Raw genomic sequence first — 20603 nt, 5'->3', positions numbered from 1 at the left:
AGGCATCTGTAGACATGAAGCGCATTCCAAAAGTTTCATATATGTAATGTGCCTCAGAAGAACCGGCAATATCAGATAACAATAATATTATCGAGTTAACTTTCCCAGAATCACATGTCCAGAGAAAAGAGGCCCTTATACACACAGGCTAGACAATAAAGGCGGTCATTTCCAAGTGACAAATCTCTTTACAGTTTGGTGATATCTCACTTTGCCCATCTCCCTCAAAACTATAGTCAGAGACATCATGGATGGTTATGGTTCATGGATATGAACCTATCAGTTCATGGATATCAAATTTAGAAGACAGCTCTCAATTCTGATTTTTTAAAATGTGTGTATATAATAGCAACAAACCCAAAGTTCAAAATGTTTTTAAGCCTTAAGACATTAGATGATTTTATTTTTTTTAGTCTTTTCTTAAAAAAATATAATTTATTGTCAGGTTAGCTAACATACAGTGTATACAGTGTGTTCTTGACTCCGGGGGTAGATTCCCGTGATTCATCGCTTACATACAAATCTCAGTGCTCATCCCAGCAAGTGCCCTGCTCAGTGCCCATCCCCCATTCCCCGACGCCCCGCCGATCCTTTGCATCAACCCTCAGTTTGTTCTCTGTATTTAAGAGTCTCTTACAGTTTGCCTCCCTCTCTGTTTGAAATGATTTTTATAACAAGTACAAAATTTAATTTAAAAGGGGAATAAGACACTAACACTGTTGTTGAATGTCTATCACGTTTGTGATAGCACATTATGGATTTTGAGGATTATACCATACTGTGGAAATGTAGTGATAACGATGTTGTAAGATTTTATTATGGAATAACCAAATATTCTGGGTGTGATGCCAATACTCCTTAGTGATATTTTGGAATTAGAAAGTGAGTGTTGAGGGTTACTTAAGAGAAGGTGGAAGCTATTCATCAGGTACCAAACTTATTTAGAAAAAAATTATTAACTATTAAAACCATAATGTGATTTCCCTCTTGACATCTGCCACATCATGATATTATTTACAATCAATTACTCATCCATTTATTTTATTTTTCTGTCTTTCCTGCCATTACCAGGTACATGTGAGACAGAGAAATAAAGAATCCCAATATGGTTGTAGGAGAAGCTAATTTTTCATTTTGTCAAAGGTTCCCCCCCTACACAGCCGTGATAATATTTCTTGGTGATTGTTTGTTTCTGTGAATTGAGAAAGAATAGCATCCAACTTCATCAATAATCCATTAAGGTTATTCCAAGATGTGTTGAATTAAAGTTGAGTCCTTCCCATATGCATAAATATATGAATTGCTTTCAGAAGCGTGAATGTAAGGAATAGAAGAACAAAAAGAATTATGTTGCAATGCAGTTAATGAAACAATTGGGAGATGGGAAGAGAATTGGGTGGAGGGTCAAGGCCTTGGGCACTATGTCAGCTGTCACTACAAGATGGTGCCCTGAACACTCTATTGAACCTCCCTCAGCTCCAAGACGTTCATCACAGTACTCCGTACTTCTCTGAAGGTTGGTTTTTAAAAACTGATATGAGATGAAAATACTTTGGAGGAAGTTGACAGCAGCTTTGTTTGCTAAGATTACCATACTTAAGCAGTGTTGTTATTAATTGGGCTTTCCTAAATATGGTTCTCTCCACATAGAATACTTCTCAGGTTGCAAGAATGGAGACCGCTGGAGAAATGGGAGAACTTTATAGATTAAACACCGGCAGGAATTATACCTACAACAACAAATAGTTTATGCTAGTACCATAGAAGATGTTAAGTGTACCTCCTCTCCGTTTAAAGAGATGATGTGTGAAAATACGGGAAGAAACGCACCATGAGAAATGCTTAGAAAACAATCACATACCCTCAGAATAGTCAGCTTCAGTAATTGAGATTCAGTCTTCATTTCTCTTTGTTGCTCCTCCTCTAAAATGTATTCTATTTCTACTGCCATCATCTTAGTTCAAACGCCAGCATCTCTCATTCAGACCGTTGCAGTAGTCTCCTGGTCGGCCTGCTTCCACTTAATTCATCGCTACAATTAATCACCCACCAGCAGCCAGAGTGATCCTTTTATTTTTTTTTTTAAGTTAATTTATTTATTTTGAGAGAGAGTGCACGTATGCGAGCGGAGGGGTAGGGCAAAGAGAGAGGGAGAAAGAGAATCCCAAGCAGTCTGGACTGCACTGAGCTGCACTGGAGCACTGGGCTCCATCCCACAAACCGTGAGATCATGACCTGAGCCCAAATCAAAAGTTGGACACTTAACCGACTAAGCCACCCAGGCGCCCCCAGAGTGATCCTTTTAAAACACCAATTAGATAATACTGTCCTCTGCTGAACACCCTTCTTTCTCATTGCATTTTGAGCAAAATTTAAATGCCATGCTGACCTCTAAGGGCCTACACACTGTTCCTGAGTAGCCTATGCTTTTATGGCTCCAACCTCCACTCTTGGCACTTGCGCACCATATTGTGTTTCCCTTTAAAAGGGGGAAATGCGGCGCCTGTGTGGCTCAGTGGGTTAAATGTCCGACTTCGGCTCAGGTCACGATCTCGCGGTTTGAGAGTTCACCCCCCGCGTTGGGCTGTGTGCTGACAGCTCAGAGCCTGGAGCCTGCTTCAGATTGTGTCTCCCTCTCTCTCTGCCTCTCCCGAGCTTGTTCTTTCTCTCTCTCTGTCTCAAATAAATAAATGTTAAAGAAAAAATTGAAAAAAAAATTTTTTTACATTTATTTCTTTTTTGAGAGACCTAGAGAGACAGAGCACAAGTTGGGGAGGGGCAGAGGGAGAAGGAGACACAGATTCCGAAGCAGGTTCCAGGCTCCGAGCTGTCAGCCCAGAGCCCGACATGGGGCTCGAACTCACAAACCGTGAGATCATGACCTGAGCTGAAGTCGGAGCTTAATTGACTGAGCCACCCAGGCACCCCAAGAAAAAATTTTTAAAAGGGGGAAATAATCATAGCTTCCTCATGAGTTATTAGGAAGGCAAATAATGTAAATCCCATTAAACAGCACCTGGTACACAGAATGCACTCAACTATGAATTACTACTAAGTGTTAGACATCAGCGACATTGGCTATCCTTCTAGTTATAGAACTGTGCCCTTTCCTCCTTGGGACCCTTGCTCTTGATGTCCCCCTGCCTGGACTTGCTCTTCTCCAGGGCCTCCCATGGCTGTTTCTGTCTCAACTTCAGTGCCTCATCTGCAGAGAACACTTCCCTCATGATCTAAGTAGCTTCCACCAGACTCTCACGTCACCTGTCACCTGTTGGTTTCCTTCATAGTGTTTCCTAAATCACATTACAGATTAATTCCTTCTAATGTTTTCAGTCTCATCTCCCACAAAAGACTGGAACCTAGGAATGGCGTTATATCCAACATATTTATCATTATATCTTCAGCTCATGAAATGGTAGAAACTCCATTTGGATGGACAATGAAGTGATAGCTAGGGTCTCGGCTCACAGGTAAGCCAAGTTACTGAATGAATAATTCATTGCTGAGTCTATTAGTTCTATATGGCTGCTGTAACAGATTACCACAAACTTGGTGGCTTAAGACAACAGAAATTTATTCTCTCACAGTTCTGAGGACCAGAAGACCAAAATCTGTTTCAAGGGGTGTGCAGCTGCACCCCAGCAGACTCTAAGCCTAGGGTGGGTGATGGTCCAGTGAGGCCAAAGGAAAGACCCAGAGGCAGTGATCAAGAGGTAGGTTTGTTGGGGGAACCTATGCCCAGGGAGCATCTGCTGTTGGGATCTACGTGCAGCAAGTGCTTGTATCACACCAACTTAACCCAGCAACTATCAGTAGCCTTTCCCTCCTCGCATGGCCAGCATTTCCAAAACATCAAGGTATGCCACCTGGTCACTCCTCATTACAGGAGGGACGCTCCAGGTTGGCCACCTCCAAAGCACCTGACCTTGAACACTGAACAATACATTCTCCTTTACATTCTGCTTGCTGGGAATGTAGAGGGAGGACAAGATCTCTACGTTTTCAAGATGGTGATTAACAGGGGCGTTCAGGGTGTGCTCGTACCAACTGGCTGTCCAGCCTGTACCATATACCTGGCCAAAATTCAGCAGTTATGCTCCATCCAGAGTCTCTTGGGGAGAATCTGTTCGCTGCCTCTTCCAGCTGCTGTGGCGGCCTTCATTCCTGGGCTTATGGCTACACATCACTACAGTCTTTAAGGGGAGCATCTCCAAACTCCCTCTGCTGTGTCTTCGCATATCCTTCTTCTCTGTGTGTCTGATCTCTCCCTCTGCCTCCCCTCATAAGATACACGTGATTGCACTCAGGCCCCACCTGAACCTAGCTATGTTAGTGTGTGCTCAGGCCTCCATAACAAAATACCACAAGCTGGGCAGCTTAAACAGCAGGGATTTATTTCTCATACCTGGAACCTCGAAATCCAAGACCAGGGCCCAGCAGGGTTCAATTTCTGATGAAAGCTCTCTTCCTGGCTTGTAGACGTCTACCTTCTCAGTATGTCCTCACTTGGCCATTTCTCCATGTGTATGTGTAGAGGTGGGGGAGGTGGGAGAGAGAGCTCTCTGGTGTCTCATAAGGACACTAATTCACTAATTCACCTTTATGACCTCATTTAACCTTAAATACTTCCATAGAGGCCCCATTTCTAAATATAAGACACATTGAGGGCTGTGGCTTCAAAATACATATTTAGAGGAGTGGACATGATTCAGTCTGTAGAGCCCAGGATAATCTATCACCTCAAAATCTTTAACTTAATCATATCTGCAACGACCCTTTTTCAACTGAAGTAATTAACATTCAAAGGTTCCAGGCATTAGGATGTGGATGGGTGCCACTTTTCAGCCTACCACACTGAGGAAGCAAAAGGAATTGCTAAACTTACATATAATTGTGGATTCTCAAAGATGGTTTGTGCCGACAGGGGGTAGTTGCTCCAAATTAATAAAGTAAAGCAGAATAGAAACTTATGAGGATTCCTGTGACTTATGTAATTACACATCATTGTAGGAGAGCTCAACATGAAAATAAGTTCAAACACTGAGCCTATAAACCAAGGGTTTATTCTTTGCATTGACAAAAAACCTTCCACTCCAGATGGATTGATTGCTGTTGCCAATTCCATAAATGCATTTGCAATTCAATTTGATTCATGCTGACCTTTTCAGAAAGAACTATTGAGGAAATTTTCAAATCTATCTGTGCTTTAGCATTTACTCTTTGTGATGTAAAGCTAACAATAGCTGACATTTATTGAACATTTACTATGTGCCAAGCACTGCACCAAAAATTTCATATATGTGAAAATATATATATATTTATGAAATATACATATTATGAAAAGTTTCATACACACACACATACACTTCATTTAATGCTCACAACAGCCCCATGTGGGAAGTATTACTATCTTTAGTTAACAGATGAGTGACCAGAGGCCTGGAGAGTTAAGGAACTTGTCCAAGACCACAGAGCAAGAAAGTGTCAAACAGAGATGCGAACCTCACCATTCTCACCAGAGCTCATTCTGTGAGGCCCTGCTTGATATTCCCCGGAAAATATCATTAAATATTCCATTTCTAAAACTTGCCATGGAGAGAAATTGTTACGAAAGGTTTACATCAGCATTAAGACCTTTAGTATAACCAGATTTTCCTTTTGTCAATTGCATTAGGGTTCTCCAAAGACCTAGAACCAATAAGACATGTGTGTGCTTATGTATCTTTCTCTGTCTCTATCTCTAAGAGGGCCAGGACAGGCTGGGGTTGGGTGATCCAACTTCATTGCTGAAGGGTCTGGGCCCTTTAGTGCCTGGATTGGGTTGTTGAAGTTTCCCATTGACTGTAATCACAGGCCATGGTGATACTAAGGAATGCCTAGGGATCTCGTGTATTCCAGACATATTATGCCTTACCTTCATCATGAAGTAGCAGCCTGATTTCCCTTGGAAACCCAGATCAATCACCCCAGCCAGCACAGCGACGAGAACTCCCTTCTTTGTTAACTGAGAAGCATGAAGAGCCCAAAGCAGTTGGGTGGCAGTCTTCACTTTCAATTCAGTGGAATGATTGTTGTGTCTCCTGGTAGCAGTATTCCTCCCTTTGGAACTAAGACTTTTAGATCAGCAGAGCAGAACGGTGCAGTAACAGGAAGCAAAAATTTTACTAGTGGATCACTAGGGGAAATAGGACAGGGTGCCACTCCTATTTCCGCCTCGAGATTCATTGTACCGGAACAGTTCTGTGACATAAGTTGAGCTGCAACACTACCACTTCTATAAACTCAATATGTTTCACTGGCTTTCAATTTCAGTCTCCTGTAAAATCACTCCAAGCCCCATGTGCACCCCTGTGTTGTGTGGAGGGAAAATAGATGTCTGATGATGCAAGAGTCCGAAGGAATGCGAGAGTGAAGGCCACTGCTCAGCGTCCCTCACACACAAATGTAATCCCTTTTTGACTAGTGATAAGAAGAAGGAAGCACAGAAAGGTGACATAAATGAGGCATCTAATGGCCTTTGTTGTAACTGAGCCTATAATTAAACACTCCCACAGAGTAGGCCCCTTTTATTCCACTTCTGGTTTGGCTATTCTGGTCTCCTTTTGCTGGACTGCCGAGACTAGAAATCTGCTTGAATGAGGATTTCTATCAGTTCATCAAACCAAGTGAAAATGTCTGTTTGTCATATAAAAGATAATGTCAGAAATCCATTTTTAGCTCCCTGTTGCTGTACTCATGTGTGAAATTACTCACAGGGGAAGATATTTGCCCGTAAAAGAACCCTTATTGGCCTTGGATGTGATTGGCTGCACAAATTATACTGCCAGATGAATTGGTTTTGCAAATCAAACAGAAGGCCTCATAAACTGAACTGGGATCACAGTGCGGGGCACAGCCTTGCCCTGTGACGGTGTCAGGGCCCTGTTTGCTGCTTCTCTCCTTAGCAACATGATGGCTGGAGGATAAGTTGTTCTCCAAGTATGTAAATCTTTGCAATTCCTTGGTTTGTTGAAATAGAGAGACCATTTGGTATTTTGACTGAGGTACTCATTGATTTATTTTCCATCTTGATTAGATTAGCATGAATTTGGGGTTATTTTCTATCTCCTTTGGAGAAAGAATGGGGAAGGAGGGATTGAGGTCAGTACTGCTGGTCTCTGGAAACAACCGATTTTAACGTTTGTCAGTAGATTGTGTGCCGTGCCCACATTTGGTATTTTCCCATGCTATGACTTATGACTTAGAAGAAAGAAATCGTGCAATATTTAGCAAGAGATTTAGCCCTTTTTTTTTCTTGGAAAAAAGAAAAGAAAAGGAATGAGGAAAAAAGAGAATGAGGAGGAATAAGAGGAGGCAAGAGCAGGAGACAGAGCAACAATAGGCAGGTCTGAAGAATTTGAAAAAGCTCTGTCCTCTCCAGGCAATTTATTTCCAGTTCTGTAAACTCAGAAGACAAACTTTTGTTTTTTCAATACTCTTAATAATAATAAAAATGATCTTGTTAGTTCAGTGCAGAGCCAAAATTAGGAGGTCAAGCATCAACTTGTTTATGTGGGCATTTCGGTGGAGCCAAGTCTGTCTAGTTGCCTTGCCCTGAATAGCAACTGGCTCAGACCCAGCAGCAATAAATCAGGAACAGGGGAGAGCCTTTCCTTGCAGGAACCCAAGCAGGCCACGGCTTACAGCCCGCCCAGCCAGGACCAGCCTCCCCTGCTTCTGCTCCCCACCATGGCACTCCCAAGCTCCAGGTGTGATCCCCAACCCGCTGAGACACACACAGCTGCTGAGAGATGAGTTGTCCTTGGTGAGCTGTCCTCTCTCCCTTCTCCACCCCAGGACTCTCAGCGGATTGGTTGTTGCCCAAAGGGTCCACCCTTCAATTTACGTATCAAGTGGGAACCCAAGAGACCTTGGATGCCCCTTTTAGTTATAAAAGCCAGTTTTCTCAACCCGTAATATTTGGATTTAAAAACTTTACTATGGCAGCATTGTATTTCATTGTGATTCACTCTTAACTAGCATTTTGCATTGCTTAGTCACTGATGAATCTTTTTTTTTAAATATGAAATTTATTGTCAAATTGGTTTCCATACAACATCCAGTGCTCATTCCAACAGGTGCCCTCCTCAATGCCCATCACCCACCCTCCTGTCCCTCCCACCCCCCATCAAACCTCAGTTTATTCTCAGTTTTTAAGAGTCTCTTATAGTTTGGCTCTCTCCCTTTCTAACTTTTTTTTTCCTTTCCCCTCCCCCATGGTCTTCTGTTAAGGTTCTCAGAATCCACATAAGAGTGAAAACGTATGGTATCTGTCTTTCTCTGTATGACTTATCTCACTTAGCATCACACTCTCCAGTTCCATCCACGTTGCTACAAAAGGCCATATTTCATTCTTTCTCATTGCCACATAGTATTCCATTGTGTATATAAACCACAATTTCTTTATCCATTCATCTGTTGATGGACCTTTAGGCTCTTTCCATAATTTGGCTATTGTTGAAACTGCTGCTATAAACATTGGGGTACAAGTGCCCCTATGACTGACGAATCTTTAAACTAGTATGGAACCTAGAACCGCCAATCTGTGTCATCTGGTTTTCTGTTGGGAACAAAATTGGCTTATTTGTTCTCAGCCTAGAAATCATGATTAGATGTGCCAGTTGGTCTAACTTTATATGTGCATTTTCTATCACAGGGTATGGAACTACAGGGGGAAGTATACTGTTCTGCATGACAGATCATTCAGGAGAGTTTTCACAAACTTAACTAAAAGTCTCATTTTTCCCAGGCATGACTTGCCACTGAAATTGCCAGGCCGTCTCCCTGCATGGAAATTCTTCCCGACAGCTTTGGAACCTCACACTTCCCTGCCTGTGCTGTCTAACCTTGGGAATGACCAGTCACTGCCCTTTATTGTTCTAGTTACCTATGGTTGCATTGACTTCTGAAGCAACTGCTAAGTTTGCACATTCCCAGACTCTACCTTCCTAAGTATTTTCTGTTAAAGAGTTAAAAATGTGGAAAGGTTTAATTATATCTGTATTTGTTTAAAAGAATAAACGTGGGGGGGCCTGTGTTGCTCAGTCGGTTAAGTGTCTGACCCTTGATTTTGACTCAGGTCATAATCTCATGGTCGTGACATTGAGCCCCGCACTGGACTCCATGCTGAGTGTGGAGCCTGCTTGGGATTCTCTGTCTCCTTCTCTCTGCTCCTCCCCTCTCCCTCAAAATAAATAAATATACTTAAAAAAAAAGAATAAACTTAAATAAGAACTAGAAAGGAAATCATTATTGTAGCCACATATCTTTTGTTAGCCTTTGTATATGTGAAAAGCCATGTGTAAGGACACTTAGAAATATCCTTGAATTCATTTGTAAGCAGCTTCCTTATGCAGTTCAGAAACCACTTTCAACTCTTAACCATTATCATGCTTCCAAATGGAATGCCTCTTTCAACAGCAGACTTGCATCCAGCTGGGCAAGACAACAGGTCTATTTAAATTTTAGCAATAATGCCTTCAAGATAAGACATGACCTGACATATTGGTATTTCCTTCTTCCATACTTTATGGATAGCCTTAGAAACACATGAGGGTTTGAAAATGTTGTCCTTTGCTCACCGACCATACATGAGAAGACTTCAGGGATAGTGGTCTTTCACCTACTCAGCTTCTGTCAAGCAAAGTTCAGAAGGCAAGTCCTATCAGGTCAACAGTAATGGCTCACAGGTGTGTGTGTGTGTGTGTGTGTGTGTGTGTGTGTACACGCGTGCACACACACACACACAAAATGGGAGACATAGAGAGAAAGAATACATACTGGGTGGATAATATAGAAAAGAATTACTACTTTTTAGGGTTTCCAGTTATATGCATTCCCCTTTCCTCCTGGCTAGTGAGAAATTTTCTTTACCTGTATCTCTTTTCTTTCTAATTTGACCTTATTTTCTCCCTCCTTCCAGTTGAATTTCTCTGAGGTTCCTTAGCTCTCCAAGTGAGATCTAAATCGGATCTACATTTGAATCTCTCCTTTTTTGTCAAATAACTCCAGGAGCTTTACCCAAATCTCATTTCCGTGTACCCCAGTTTCCTAGGAAACCTCCCCAGCTACTCTTTTCCAGGTCTTTCTTCTACAAATCACAAGTAACAGTTTCTTTTTTTCCATTCAATCTTTGTTTTCTCCTGGAGCTAGAAGCACCATACATCTCCCTGTAAGAACTAAAAGAATCTTTTAACTTTGCATTATCTATTAAGTAAAAATTAGTTCTGATCATCTATAGGCCCAGGTGCAGTCATTGAGCAAAAATGACCAGAACCCCGCATCAGGAACCTTAGAGAAGCCACATTACACAGAAGCATGCACCATAAGTACACTCCCCAGGAAAGAAGGAAGCGGCAGGCCCATCATATAGAAGAGGGTGGTACATAAACTCAGTAAAAGTAGAGCTTCAATCCAGAGTCTCTTCATCCTTGAAACCTTATGCCTCTCTGAGGATTGCCCATGTTCTTCTCCGCTCACCCGGCCATCTTTTTGGTCAAGCTAGAAAAGGAAAGATGCTCTTGAAAATTGCCCTCTTCCTCACTTATTCTAGTTGGCATATTTATAAATGTGCCTTGAAATGGCTTTCAAACCATGTGGTTCTCTACTTGTAGAGGCCTAAGACTCATTAGAGTCATTAGTTTGTTAAAACTCTGCTTAGATGTTTAATACCACGGCCAAAATAAAAATTTGTTCTGTCCTTAACTGATGTGTTGAATGTCCCATTAGCTAAATAGTAATCACACTGAGATGCCTTCTGGCTGGAGCTAGGTTTAATCCCTAGCTGGAGGTTGAGGAACTTTGTACAGTCTTACCATCAGCCTTCCAAGCCACCCCTTCTGGACAATGGCTTGTGTCCCAGTCAAGTTGCTTTAAGCAACACGCAGGCATTCTCATGATGCACCGTGAGTGCTTTCTGACCCTTGTTAGCAAAGAGACCCAGCAGGATGGGAAAAAGACAGCAGCAAAGTAAACAGTGTGTGCAGCACAATGATGTTGATGCCGGCCTGTCCTTTCTCAGCTTCTCAAAGCGCCAAGTCGGATAAAATGCACGTGAAGTGCGTCCGCAGCACAGAACATTTAAGCGTCTTCTGATGGGCTGCAGTTGGCTGGGGGAGGACCACGAAGGACACTTCAGACAGCAGCCTGTGCTCTTCAATGGGGACAGCAAACCTCCACCTGAACCTTTCCCTCTGTGTAACTCGGAGATGCCTTTCGGGCCTCCTCCGGTGCCCAGGGAGGTCCTAGTTCTCTTTGCCTAGGCAATTAGGCATGAGTACTTCTTTGTAGTAAACGAGCTAAGCAGTCTAGAATATATAGAATTTTTGTTTGACTGATTGGTTTCTTTAAAAGAATGCTCTCTCAGGATAAGTGCAGTATCCAAAACTGGGAATCGGCCTATTAGGTACCCTGATTCAATTTTCTTTCTTCTGTCAATCTATAAAGAGAAAAAATGAACTTTTTTCTTACGTTTAACCTTTCTGTCATTATTTCTAATATTCAGTATTTATCCGGATTAATCATAATGCATGTCTTTCTGGTCTCATTTTGGGCTTGTGTGCTAAATAAGACTTCCTCTACCATCTATTAATAAAAACTCTTGGGTGACTTCCAAGGTGCCTCTGTCATATAAAATCCCATGCTATCTATATTTTGAACAATTTTAGGATGAATTCTGCACGAATTAAGTGGAAATGCTTTGGAAGTAAAATATGTGCTGTAGTTCTAAAGCTACGTCCCAGGAAAACACTGTGGAATGGATTTATCATTCCACTTGATGGTTCCATGTTCAGAAGAGGGACGATTTGGGTGTTCGTTCCTACAATGGCAAAGGCATTAGCTTTACAAAGCTGAATTTTTAAATATTCGTCATATCGATCAAGTCAGACTATGGGAAACTGAAACCAGAAGTTGAGAGGAATTCAGATCCTTCTTGCAGGATACCGTGCATGAGATCTTTCCTGTTCCTCCCCTACATTGCCAAGTCCTCTCCACCACGAGTCTATGAGACCTCTTGTGCCAATCTACTGATCAGCAGCCCCCCTCTTCTACCCAAACTCTTGCATTGTCCTCCCAAATCGTTGTCTTATCGCTCTCCCCTGACTGACCCCAGATTTGAAGATGACTTTTGGAGTTAATGATTAAGAGTCAATACTATGACTTCCCTTTCAACAAGTTTCTGCTTGCCATTCTATGTAGGAGAAATGACATTCGAGGGGCGCCTGGGTGGATCAGCTGGTTGAGCATCCGACTCTTGATTTCGGCTCAGGTCCTGATCTCACGGTTTGTGAGATAGAGCTCCGTGTCAGACTCCATGCGCTGACAGAGTGCAGAGCCTGCTTGGGATTTTGTCTCTCTCTCTCTCTGCCTCTCCCCAGCTCATGCTGCTGTCTCTCTCCCTCTCAAAAAAAAAAAAAAAAAAAAAGAAGAAGAAGACATTGGATTATCAAATTCAAAGTTAAAAAACGTGAAGTACACCACTGGAACAGGCTGACTTTTTCTTGTTTGTTTCTTTAGTCTGACACTTCACCGTAATTAAATTCATTCACTCACTCAAAATAAAAACAAAGAGCAAATAGCACTTCGTGGATGCCTACCCTGTTCCAGGCTCTGCACTTGACACTGGTCAAGGAAGACACAGTCCCACAGTTAAGGGAGAAAGGCAATTTAATCAATTACATAAGAGTGTTACATATATGATCATTGAATATAACATAATGCTATAAACAATAATGACAAAACAGTAATAATGACAACAAAGGTAACAGGAACTGAATGCTTGTGAGGTAGGTGTCAGATAAGTGCTTTATATGCTTTATCTAATTTAATCTTTACAGCCACTCTGTATGGCTGTACAATTATTATCCCCACTTTACTGATAAGGAAACTTGGACCTGAGAAGGCTAACATACTTCTCCAAAATGACAGCTAGAAAGTAGCAGAGCTAGGATTGGAATCTAGTTTGTGATTAGAAAGCAGTTCTAACCTCAGAGGCCCCTTTGATAATCTCTCCGCCTCTGTCTGCCACAGCCGAGGCCGACTCAGGCCTGAGACCTGCAAGGCTCTTCACTTGAGACTAGGGTCATGTGAGTGGAGTTTGAAAATGGAAGTCATTAACGAAATATTTGAAATGATTATAAAGTTGGGAACAAACCGATTTCATTTGCCAGAGCTGGGGGTAAAGACTGTAGCTCTCAAATGTAGAATTTCAGGAAGCAAGTTTAGGGGTAAATAGGTTTTCTGAGATCACCTAAAACAGTCCTGAGCGGTCTTCTTTTCCTCCCATTTCATTTTGCCAACAAATTTGTGAATCAAAGAATAAATTTCTTTTCATTGGGAGAAACGGAATTGATTGTTCAAGCTAATTAATTAAGTGAAGCTGTTACTACAGGCTGAGTCTAGTCTATAAATCCGTCTGAGGAGGGATTATGATATGGTTTGAACATGAAGAATAAAGGAATTAAAAGGCAGGGTGAGGCAAGGGATACAGGAGTACTGATGCAGAGGGGCACTTGTACCCCAATGTTTATAGCAGCACTCTCAACAACAGCCAAATTGTGGAAAAAGCCTAAATGTCCATCAACTGATGAATGGATAAAGAAATTGTGGTTTATATACACAATGGAGTACTACGTGGCCATGAGAAAGAATGAAATATGGCCCTTTGTAGCAACGTGGATGGAACTGGAGAGTGTGATGCTAAGTGAAATAAGCCATACAGAGAAAAATAGATACCATATGTTTTCACTCTTATGTGGATCCTGAGAAACTTAACAGAAACCCATGGGGGAGGGGAAGGAAAAAAAAAAAAAGAGGTTAGAGTGGGAGAGAGTCAAAGCATAAGAGACTGTTCAAAACTGAGAACAAACTGAGGGTTGATGGGGGGTGGGAGGGAGGGGAGGGTGGGTGACGGGTATTGAGGAGGGCACCTTTTGGGATGAGCACTGGGTGTTGTATGGAAACCAATTTGACAATAAATTTCATATATTTAAATAAATACATAAATAAATAAAGTATTAATGCTGTTAAAAAAAAAAAAGATAGGGTGAGGAATGAACTAGAAAGACAATCAGAAAATGGTCTGAGGGCGCCTGGGTGGCTCAGTCGGTTAAGCATCTGCCTTCGGCTCAGGTCATGATCTTTCAGTTCATGAGTTCAAGCCCCATGTCGGCCTCTGCACTGACAGCTCGGAGCCTGGAGCCTGCTTTGGATTCTGTGTCTCCCTCTCTTTCTCTGCCCCTCCCCCACATGCACTCTCTCTCAAAATAAATAAATAAACATTTTTAAAAAGGAAAAGAAAATGGTCTGTAGTCTTAGCTACCTTGGTGTTGCTAAAGAGAGAGAGAAGGAGGGGGGTAGAGGGAAGGAAGGAGAGAGAAGGAGGAGGAGGAGGCAGAGAAGGGGAAGAGTTGAGGAGGAACAGTAGCAGGGAGGAGAAAGAGTTAAAAGAAAAACAGAAAAACCACCACTGTGGCAGGGGCTCTTAGCCTCGGGGCTGTCTTCCAGGAGCCATTTTCCTGACTGACTTTTCCACTGCAGCTGTCTTTCAAGGATTATAGCCTTGCAACTTACTTTATAGACTCTCTGGATCTTCTTCCTGTTCTTCTACGAGCTTCCAGTTAATTTTTGTCTTTTTACCAGTTTTTAGTTCTTTTAGACTGTGAGCATTAAAAATAAAATAGGAAACCCAGTCAAATTGGCCTTCTGTTGCCTCATGGATACAGCCCGTGGTCAAGACTGCAACAATAGCTCTTGACTAAAATAAGATTGGGCATTCACAGCTGCATTGTATTTTGTCTACCGGTACCTCTGTGTCTCCACTGAGACGATTAAGTCCTTGAGCCATATGTTTTCATTTCTCTTTCCCCAGCATGTAGTGCCATGCGTGATAGAGAAGGCCATACAAGAAACTATTAGCTGAACGAACGCATGAATGAATGAACGAATGAATGAAATAGAAATGGCAGCACTTGTATTGTTACCTTACTCTTCCCCAGTAATTATTCAAGCAACTACGTCCAGTGTAACTACTCAAGGAGGCCCAGAAGTTGTAATTTTTCAAAAACATATATACATTTTCAGGCACTTGTATAAACCAGTGTTTTCTTTTTTCTCTCTCAAATCTCTATGAATTGTCAAGCAAATACTTTAGGAAGCACCATGCTACATAAACAGCTCTGCTTGGTTGTTTTCAGATTAGTAGAGCAAGAATGGAATGTTATAGGGTTTCTTGCCATCCAAGGATAATCTATTCTTGCAAAGATAGTTACGAAAGTTAATAACAGTTCCTACAGGGGAGACAAATAGTGTCTGAATTGGATTAAGGCACAATAAGAGTGCCCAATACAGTTGTGTCAGGGAGGGGTTTGGTATTTATGGCTTCATTACAACCTTAAATGGAATATCTCTATTTCTTCTGGGTTTAATGAAGCCAGAAACAACCGCTTTGTTGAGTGATATTGGAGTTTGAGGCTTATTGGGGTTTGGGGGGTTGCTTTTAACTTGACTTATTTTAATTCACGCTTAACTAGCTCTCCCGCATCAGGTACTCAGACTGGCACTTGAAGGACAATTAGCTAAGTGTTCCTCTGTGTTCACCACAGAGCCGAGAAAAAAGATAAGGAGAATCAATAAGACCAAGCCAGTTTAGGACGAGAACATTCACTTTCCGTCAAGAGCATTGGCCAACTCATCAAGCTGCCTGGTCTGGGAGGAAATGCTCTGCTCTCCTCCCTCTGTGCCTCATTAATGTGGAAATGGTTCTGCTCTGACTGCTCAGTGACTTTGCTGTTGTGTTACCTAGTTTTCAGGACTGTATCTCCTGTCCTTCTTCACCATCCTCATCGGGCTGGTGCTCTACTCCTCCACCTCCACGTACATAGCCCAGGACCCCCGAGTGTACAAGCAGTTCCGCAATCCCTCGGGACCCGTTGTGGACTTACCAACCACAGCTCAGGTGGAGCCTTCGGTCACCTACACCAGCCTGGGCCAGGAGACCGAAGAGGAGCCCCACGTTCGCGTGGCCTAGGATGCGGCCCTCCCTGCCCCCTGCGGTCAACTCAGCGGCCGTGTGTTCGCCCTCCATCTCTGTATTGTACATAGAGAAAGGTATTTATTAGGTGCGGTTTACACAGGTGGACTGCAAGGTAGCAAATCTGAAAGCCTATAAAAGGCACGAGCTGAAGATCACCGCAGATACGGGCTCCCATCCACCTGACTTAGAGAGATGCCTAGCTAGTGTGTATCCCGACCACAACCCTCCTGCATTAATTACTGTGAAAACTTTTGAATTAAAAGCAAGTATTATTATTATTTGTATTATTATTGTTACTGTTATTACACTAACTTTCAGGAGACTGTTTTGTACTCCTGATGAGAACTATTGCCAGACCCACATGTAGTTAACATAAATCCCACTTTTCTATGGCAAGTCACTTTTTAAGAATCATACTTTATTTTTTTGCACAGTCTATATGAGTGCTGCATGCCACAGGAGCTCCATCCCTGAGAAGTTTCCTTATCCTAGGGACCTGGTGGCTAATGGTTTCCTCTGTTACCTGTTGGATTGCCTGCTCAATAAGTATTTTGTGCTGTGACCATTGTGGGGAGGGGCAACTGACCATATAATTCTCTATTCTAGGAATAGATATAAAGCAAACACTTTAGCCTTTTTATATTTCACTCTCTGACTACTCCAGGCCATTGCCTTTCTGTTGTGCCACGTGATTCTGCTGATAAAGTCGCTGTAATAACTGGATGAGGAATGTTTCATTCCTGTGGCTTATAGGAAACCCCAGAAATAATATCATATGTGTTTAGGGTAATATATATACATCTATGTATTTTAAATCTTTCTGTCCCTCCCTATATCCTCTCTTCCAAAAGTGTATTGATTTTACCTTTAATTCCTAGATTTCTTGAGTGATAATATGGAAATTGTTCAAGGCATTGGAAAAAGCCATGGCCCTCTGCCCTCTTCATTGGGTGAGACACTTTTTAAAATACACCAGCGTGGAAATTACCCTCATCGTGGCATATCACTGGTTGTGTAGCCTCCCAACAAGGTCAAGGTGCTGATGGGGAACAGTCTCTGACAATAGCTTGACTGATTTCACCATTTGGTAGTGATAAAGATGTCGTGAATGAAAAAGTTTGGCAATTGGGTCGTGTTTGGCGTCCCTTCAATAGCAGAATATAGCAACGCCATATTCTTAGGGATACAGAGAATATTGCAAGGTCCTGATAAGGCTTTGAAGCATATGTCACTAGTCTAATTTTGTTGCCCTGAAAGTAGCTCTTTTTTTCAAACACACAAAAAAATCAAGAAACACTACAGACCTCTTCAATTTGGAATAGATCCTATGTGTCAGTATGTGAAACAGTTTTTAAGTTTGGCTGGCTTCAATACCATTCAAAAAGATCCAAGATGGGGTACAGGGTTTGTAAAAGGAAAATAAATGCTTATGAAACTGGGCAATTCAAACCAATACATTTTAGGCAAACAAAGCAAAACACCAGAGGGGTCCCTGTAAAGGAGGACGGATTACAGCGCAGTCAGGTTTCCAATACACCCTGCACGAGGCCTAACTACTAGGCAGGCAAACGCGCCCCCTGCTGGCAGTCAGCGCCAGGCGGCTCCTCTGCCTGCCTTCAACCCCCGGGGGTGTAGTCCTGCCCTTGGAGATGGGGAAGAAGAATGATCTCCTCGGATATGCAGATTTTATGGCCATCTCTGTTCAGCCCCCTCAGAAATACGTTTTATTTTCGGAGAAGAAAATATCAATGTTAAAGCTACATCAAGTCAAAACAACTTGCCAATATCTGCTCTCTGCTACCTTCTAAACCAATTAAATACCTTTCTCTGAATAGTTTGTCCATTCAGATCTGAAGACCTTTGAAGACTGTGGTTTGATTTTTGTGTTTACATTCCTCTGGTTGGCATAATTTGCTTGACTTATTGCATTTTTAGTATTTATTTTAAAGCCAAATGTTTTAGTCTTTTTTATTCATTTTTTATGACACTAATTCATAGACACTTAGTAAAGTCTTATGAGAAATAAGTGGATGAAGATATTCCAAGTCAACTCAGTCGACTGGGAATTTTTTAAAAATTTAAATTTCAGAAAGGTTTGCAACCAATGGATGGCTAAAAGTAGCCATCTGGATTATTTTCTAGGATATTTCAATTGACTCCATTGTATGGAAACCAAGTGTGAATGTTAAGGTGGACTCACTGTATACCCTTTTATCATCCAGTGTCCTTGTGCACAAGACTTTCATGTCACTGGGGTCCTTCACCGTGTTGGTTCGTCCCCATTTAGAAAGGCTGATGACACGTCGAACCATCCGAGATCAGGAGTTCCAGATGGGCCCTTCGGAAAACAAAAGAAAATAGCCAAGAACAAATGTAACAACACCGGTCGGTCCTTCCGGAGTGCGTCGGGACGCGAGAGTAGGACATTAACTCTAGTTGTTTTCATTTCCGAAATATCATAACCTCAGTAGACACCAGCAAAAATCTCAGCTTTCTGACCCCACCGCCACTCTCTCCTCCACAAGGGAGACTTTAGCAACTTGTATAGAATTGGCTTGGGTAAGCAGACCACAGCTCCCCGTTACCCCGCTGGCGCTAGTGGTGAGTGCTGGTTCTCACTTCCTCGCCGGAAACTTGCACTGAGGACAGCGCTTGCCTTGGTCACACCTTCCCACAGCTCCAAAGTCTGGACCACACAACCAGGTAGACCAAGCAATGGAAACATTTGCACCACTGTGTCCCATGAAAATGTTTCAATGTTTAGTTTAGATATTGCTAACTCGTGCTATTAACCTTTTGACAAGCGTGTAGTATTGTTTGTTTTGGGTTTGTTTTTGAGTTATAACCAGTTAGTAGTCCCCGGCTAGCTCCCAGTACAGATTTTACCCCATGGGTAGGATTCTATTGTCAAGCCACATAACAAAGCACACTAATCCAGACACTGCAAATGGAAAATATGAACCAAAAAGGAAATTTACACCGATCAGTTGAACAAACTTTCCATTTTTGATATTTGCATGCTCCCCTATGGACTGGCTGTGGCAATGTAATGCCTGTATAATGTTTTCAAATAAAAATAAATGCTTTATGAAAGCACGGAGTTCTTGGTTTTCTTGAGTGTTTGTCTGCACTATGACAACCGTGGAAGGAGCTCCCCTGGGATGCTGGAAATAGCCATGAAAGTAGATAGCAGGGCACATGTCAAAAGAAACACCAGAAAGAAAATATTTCCAAATTAGGAAGGGCTCAGTTGGTGTCAGAGCCGGAGCTTTGAAAAGCCGCAGTAAGCACGTTTGTAATTTGCAAAATTAATTATTTATCTGAGTACTTAAGAAGGTGCTGAGGGCTACAGTCTCAAGTCCACGTTTAAACACATTAAAACACATGTAGAACAATATCAATTTTCCCCAAGAAACAGTTTCTTATAAAGGACAAAGTTCTGTGTGTGCTTCCCTTGGCACAATGCCAGACTTAAAAGACGAACACCACGTTTGTTAAGCAGAACTCTTTGTGTCTCTCCTCTGGGCTGACACAGTATCCTGTGATTGTCCCTCCTCCACTAACTGTAGCCACCAGCAACCCCTTAAGTACTTCAGGATGATGTCTATAAATTTGCATGTTCTTGTGTGTGTTCACAATCAGACCTCAAAAATTAAAGAGCTGCAAAGACTGTGTACATGAATTATATATTTAAAATATTTTTAAAAGAAAAACACCCATTTTTCAGAAGAATAGGAATAGCAGCACACTGATCCTTTTAAAGTATTCTTTTTTTTTAATGTTTATTTATTTTTGAGAGAGAGACAGACAGACAAAGCAAGAGCAGGGAGGGGCAGAGAGAGAGGGAGACACAGAATCCAAAGCAGGCTCTAGGCTCTGAGCTGTCAGCTCAGAGCCCGACGTGGAGCTTAAATCCACGAACCGTGAGATCATGACCCGAGCTGAAGTCAGACACTTAACCAACTGAGCCTCCCAGGCGCCTGCTTTGTAAAGTATTGTTGAGTGAGATCCATTATGATCTTCCATTATAAATAGAACAGTCTGTACTTAACACAAATAATTTGCTTCAAAATTGTGATTTAGTTTTAAAAAAGTTTTTTCCTTGAAAAATGTAAATGTTTCTCTAATGTGTTGTTTATTTAGGAGGCTTTTCACCGAAGATGAAATACATTTAAACTTCAAGCCAACCTATGTCCAAATGCCCAGCAATTCATTGGAGTCCAAAGAGTATACATAATAAATGCATACGACATGTATACTCTGTCTCCCCAGTGAATTATAATTTTTTTAAGAGAAAGAACTCGGTTTTCTAAATGCTTGGAAGTTCTTGCGAAGGTAAGATAAGGCAGCACTTGGATGATTTAGCATGAAGAAAAAAGGGAAACAAGTACAATTCAGCAGGAGAGCTGTAATAGATTATATTGTCTCGATGTTGCGTAGGAAAACCAACTGTAATATCAAAATAACAGGATCTGAAACCAGATCCATTTTCAGGCCTAGCAAAACATCTTGCACAGGGAAGGTACTTGTA

At 41.9% G+C, this 20603-nt stretch overlaps 1 protein-coding gene and 1 long non-coding RNA gene across 2 annotated transcripts in view; one reads left to right on the top strand and one right to left on the bottom strand.

The window, feature by feature from the left end:
• LOC109248469 (uncharacterized) overlaps positions 1-6418 on the bottom strand; it is a 43090-nt gene extending 36672 nt beyond the window's left edge. The window contains exon 1 of the long non-coding RNA XR_002072068.2: positions 5915-6418. This is a non-coding gene — a long non-coding RNA (uncharacterized LOC109248469). The remainder of the gene's footprint in view (positions 1-5914) is intronic.
• The window catches only part of SLC35F1 (solute carrier family 35 member F1), a 407499-nt gene extending 388327 nt beyond the window's left edge, over positions 1-19172 (top strand). The window contains exon 8 of the mRNA XM_019418199.2: positions 15842-19172. Within this exon, the coding sequence (XP_019273744.1) occupies positions 15842-16066 (225 nt within the window). The 3' untranslated portion in view covers positions 16067-19172. The remainder of the gene's footprint in view (positions 1-15841) is intronic.
• The last annotated feature ends 1431 nt before the right edge of the window (positions 19173-20603 follow it).

This window comes from Panthera pardus, unplaced genomic scaffold, assembly GCF_024362965.1.
Source record: "Panthera pardus isolate Hobbes unplaced genomic scaffold, ASM2436296v1 HiC_scaffold_17, whole genome shotgun sequence".
NCBI classification, from domain to species: Eukaryota; Metazoa; Chordata; class Mammalia; order Carnivora; family Felidae; genus Panthera; species Panthera pardus.
Note: the sequence above shows the minus strand (reverse complement) of the source record. Positions and strands in the feature narration are given on the sequence as shown.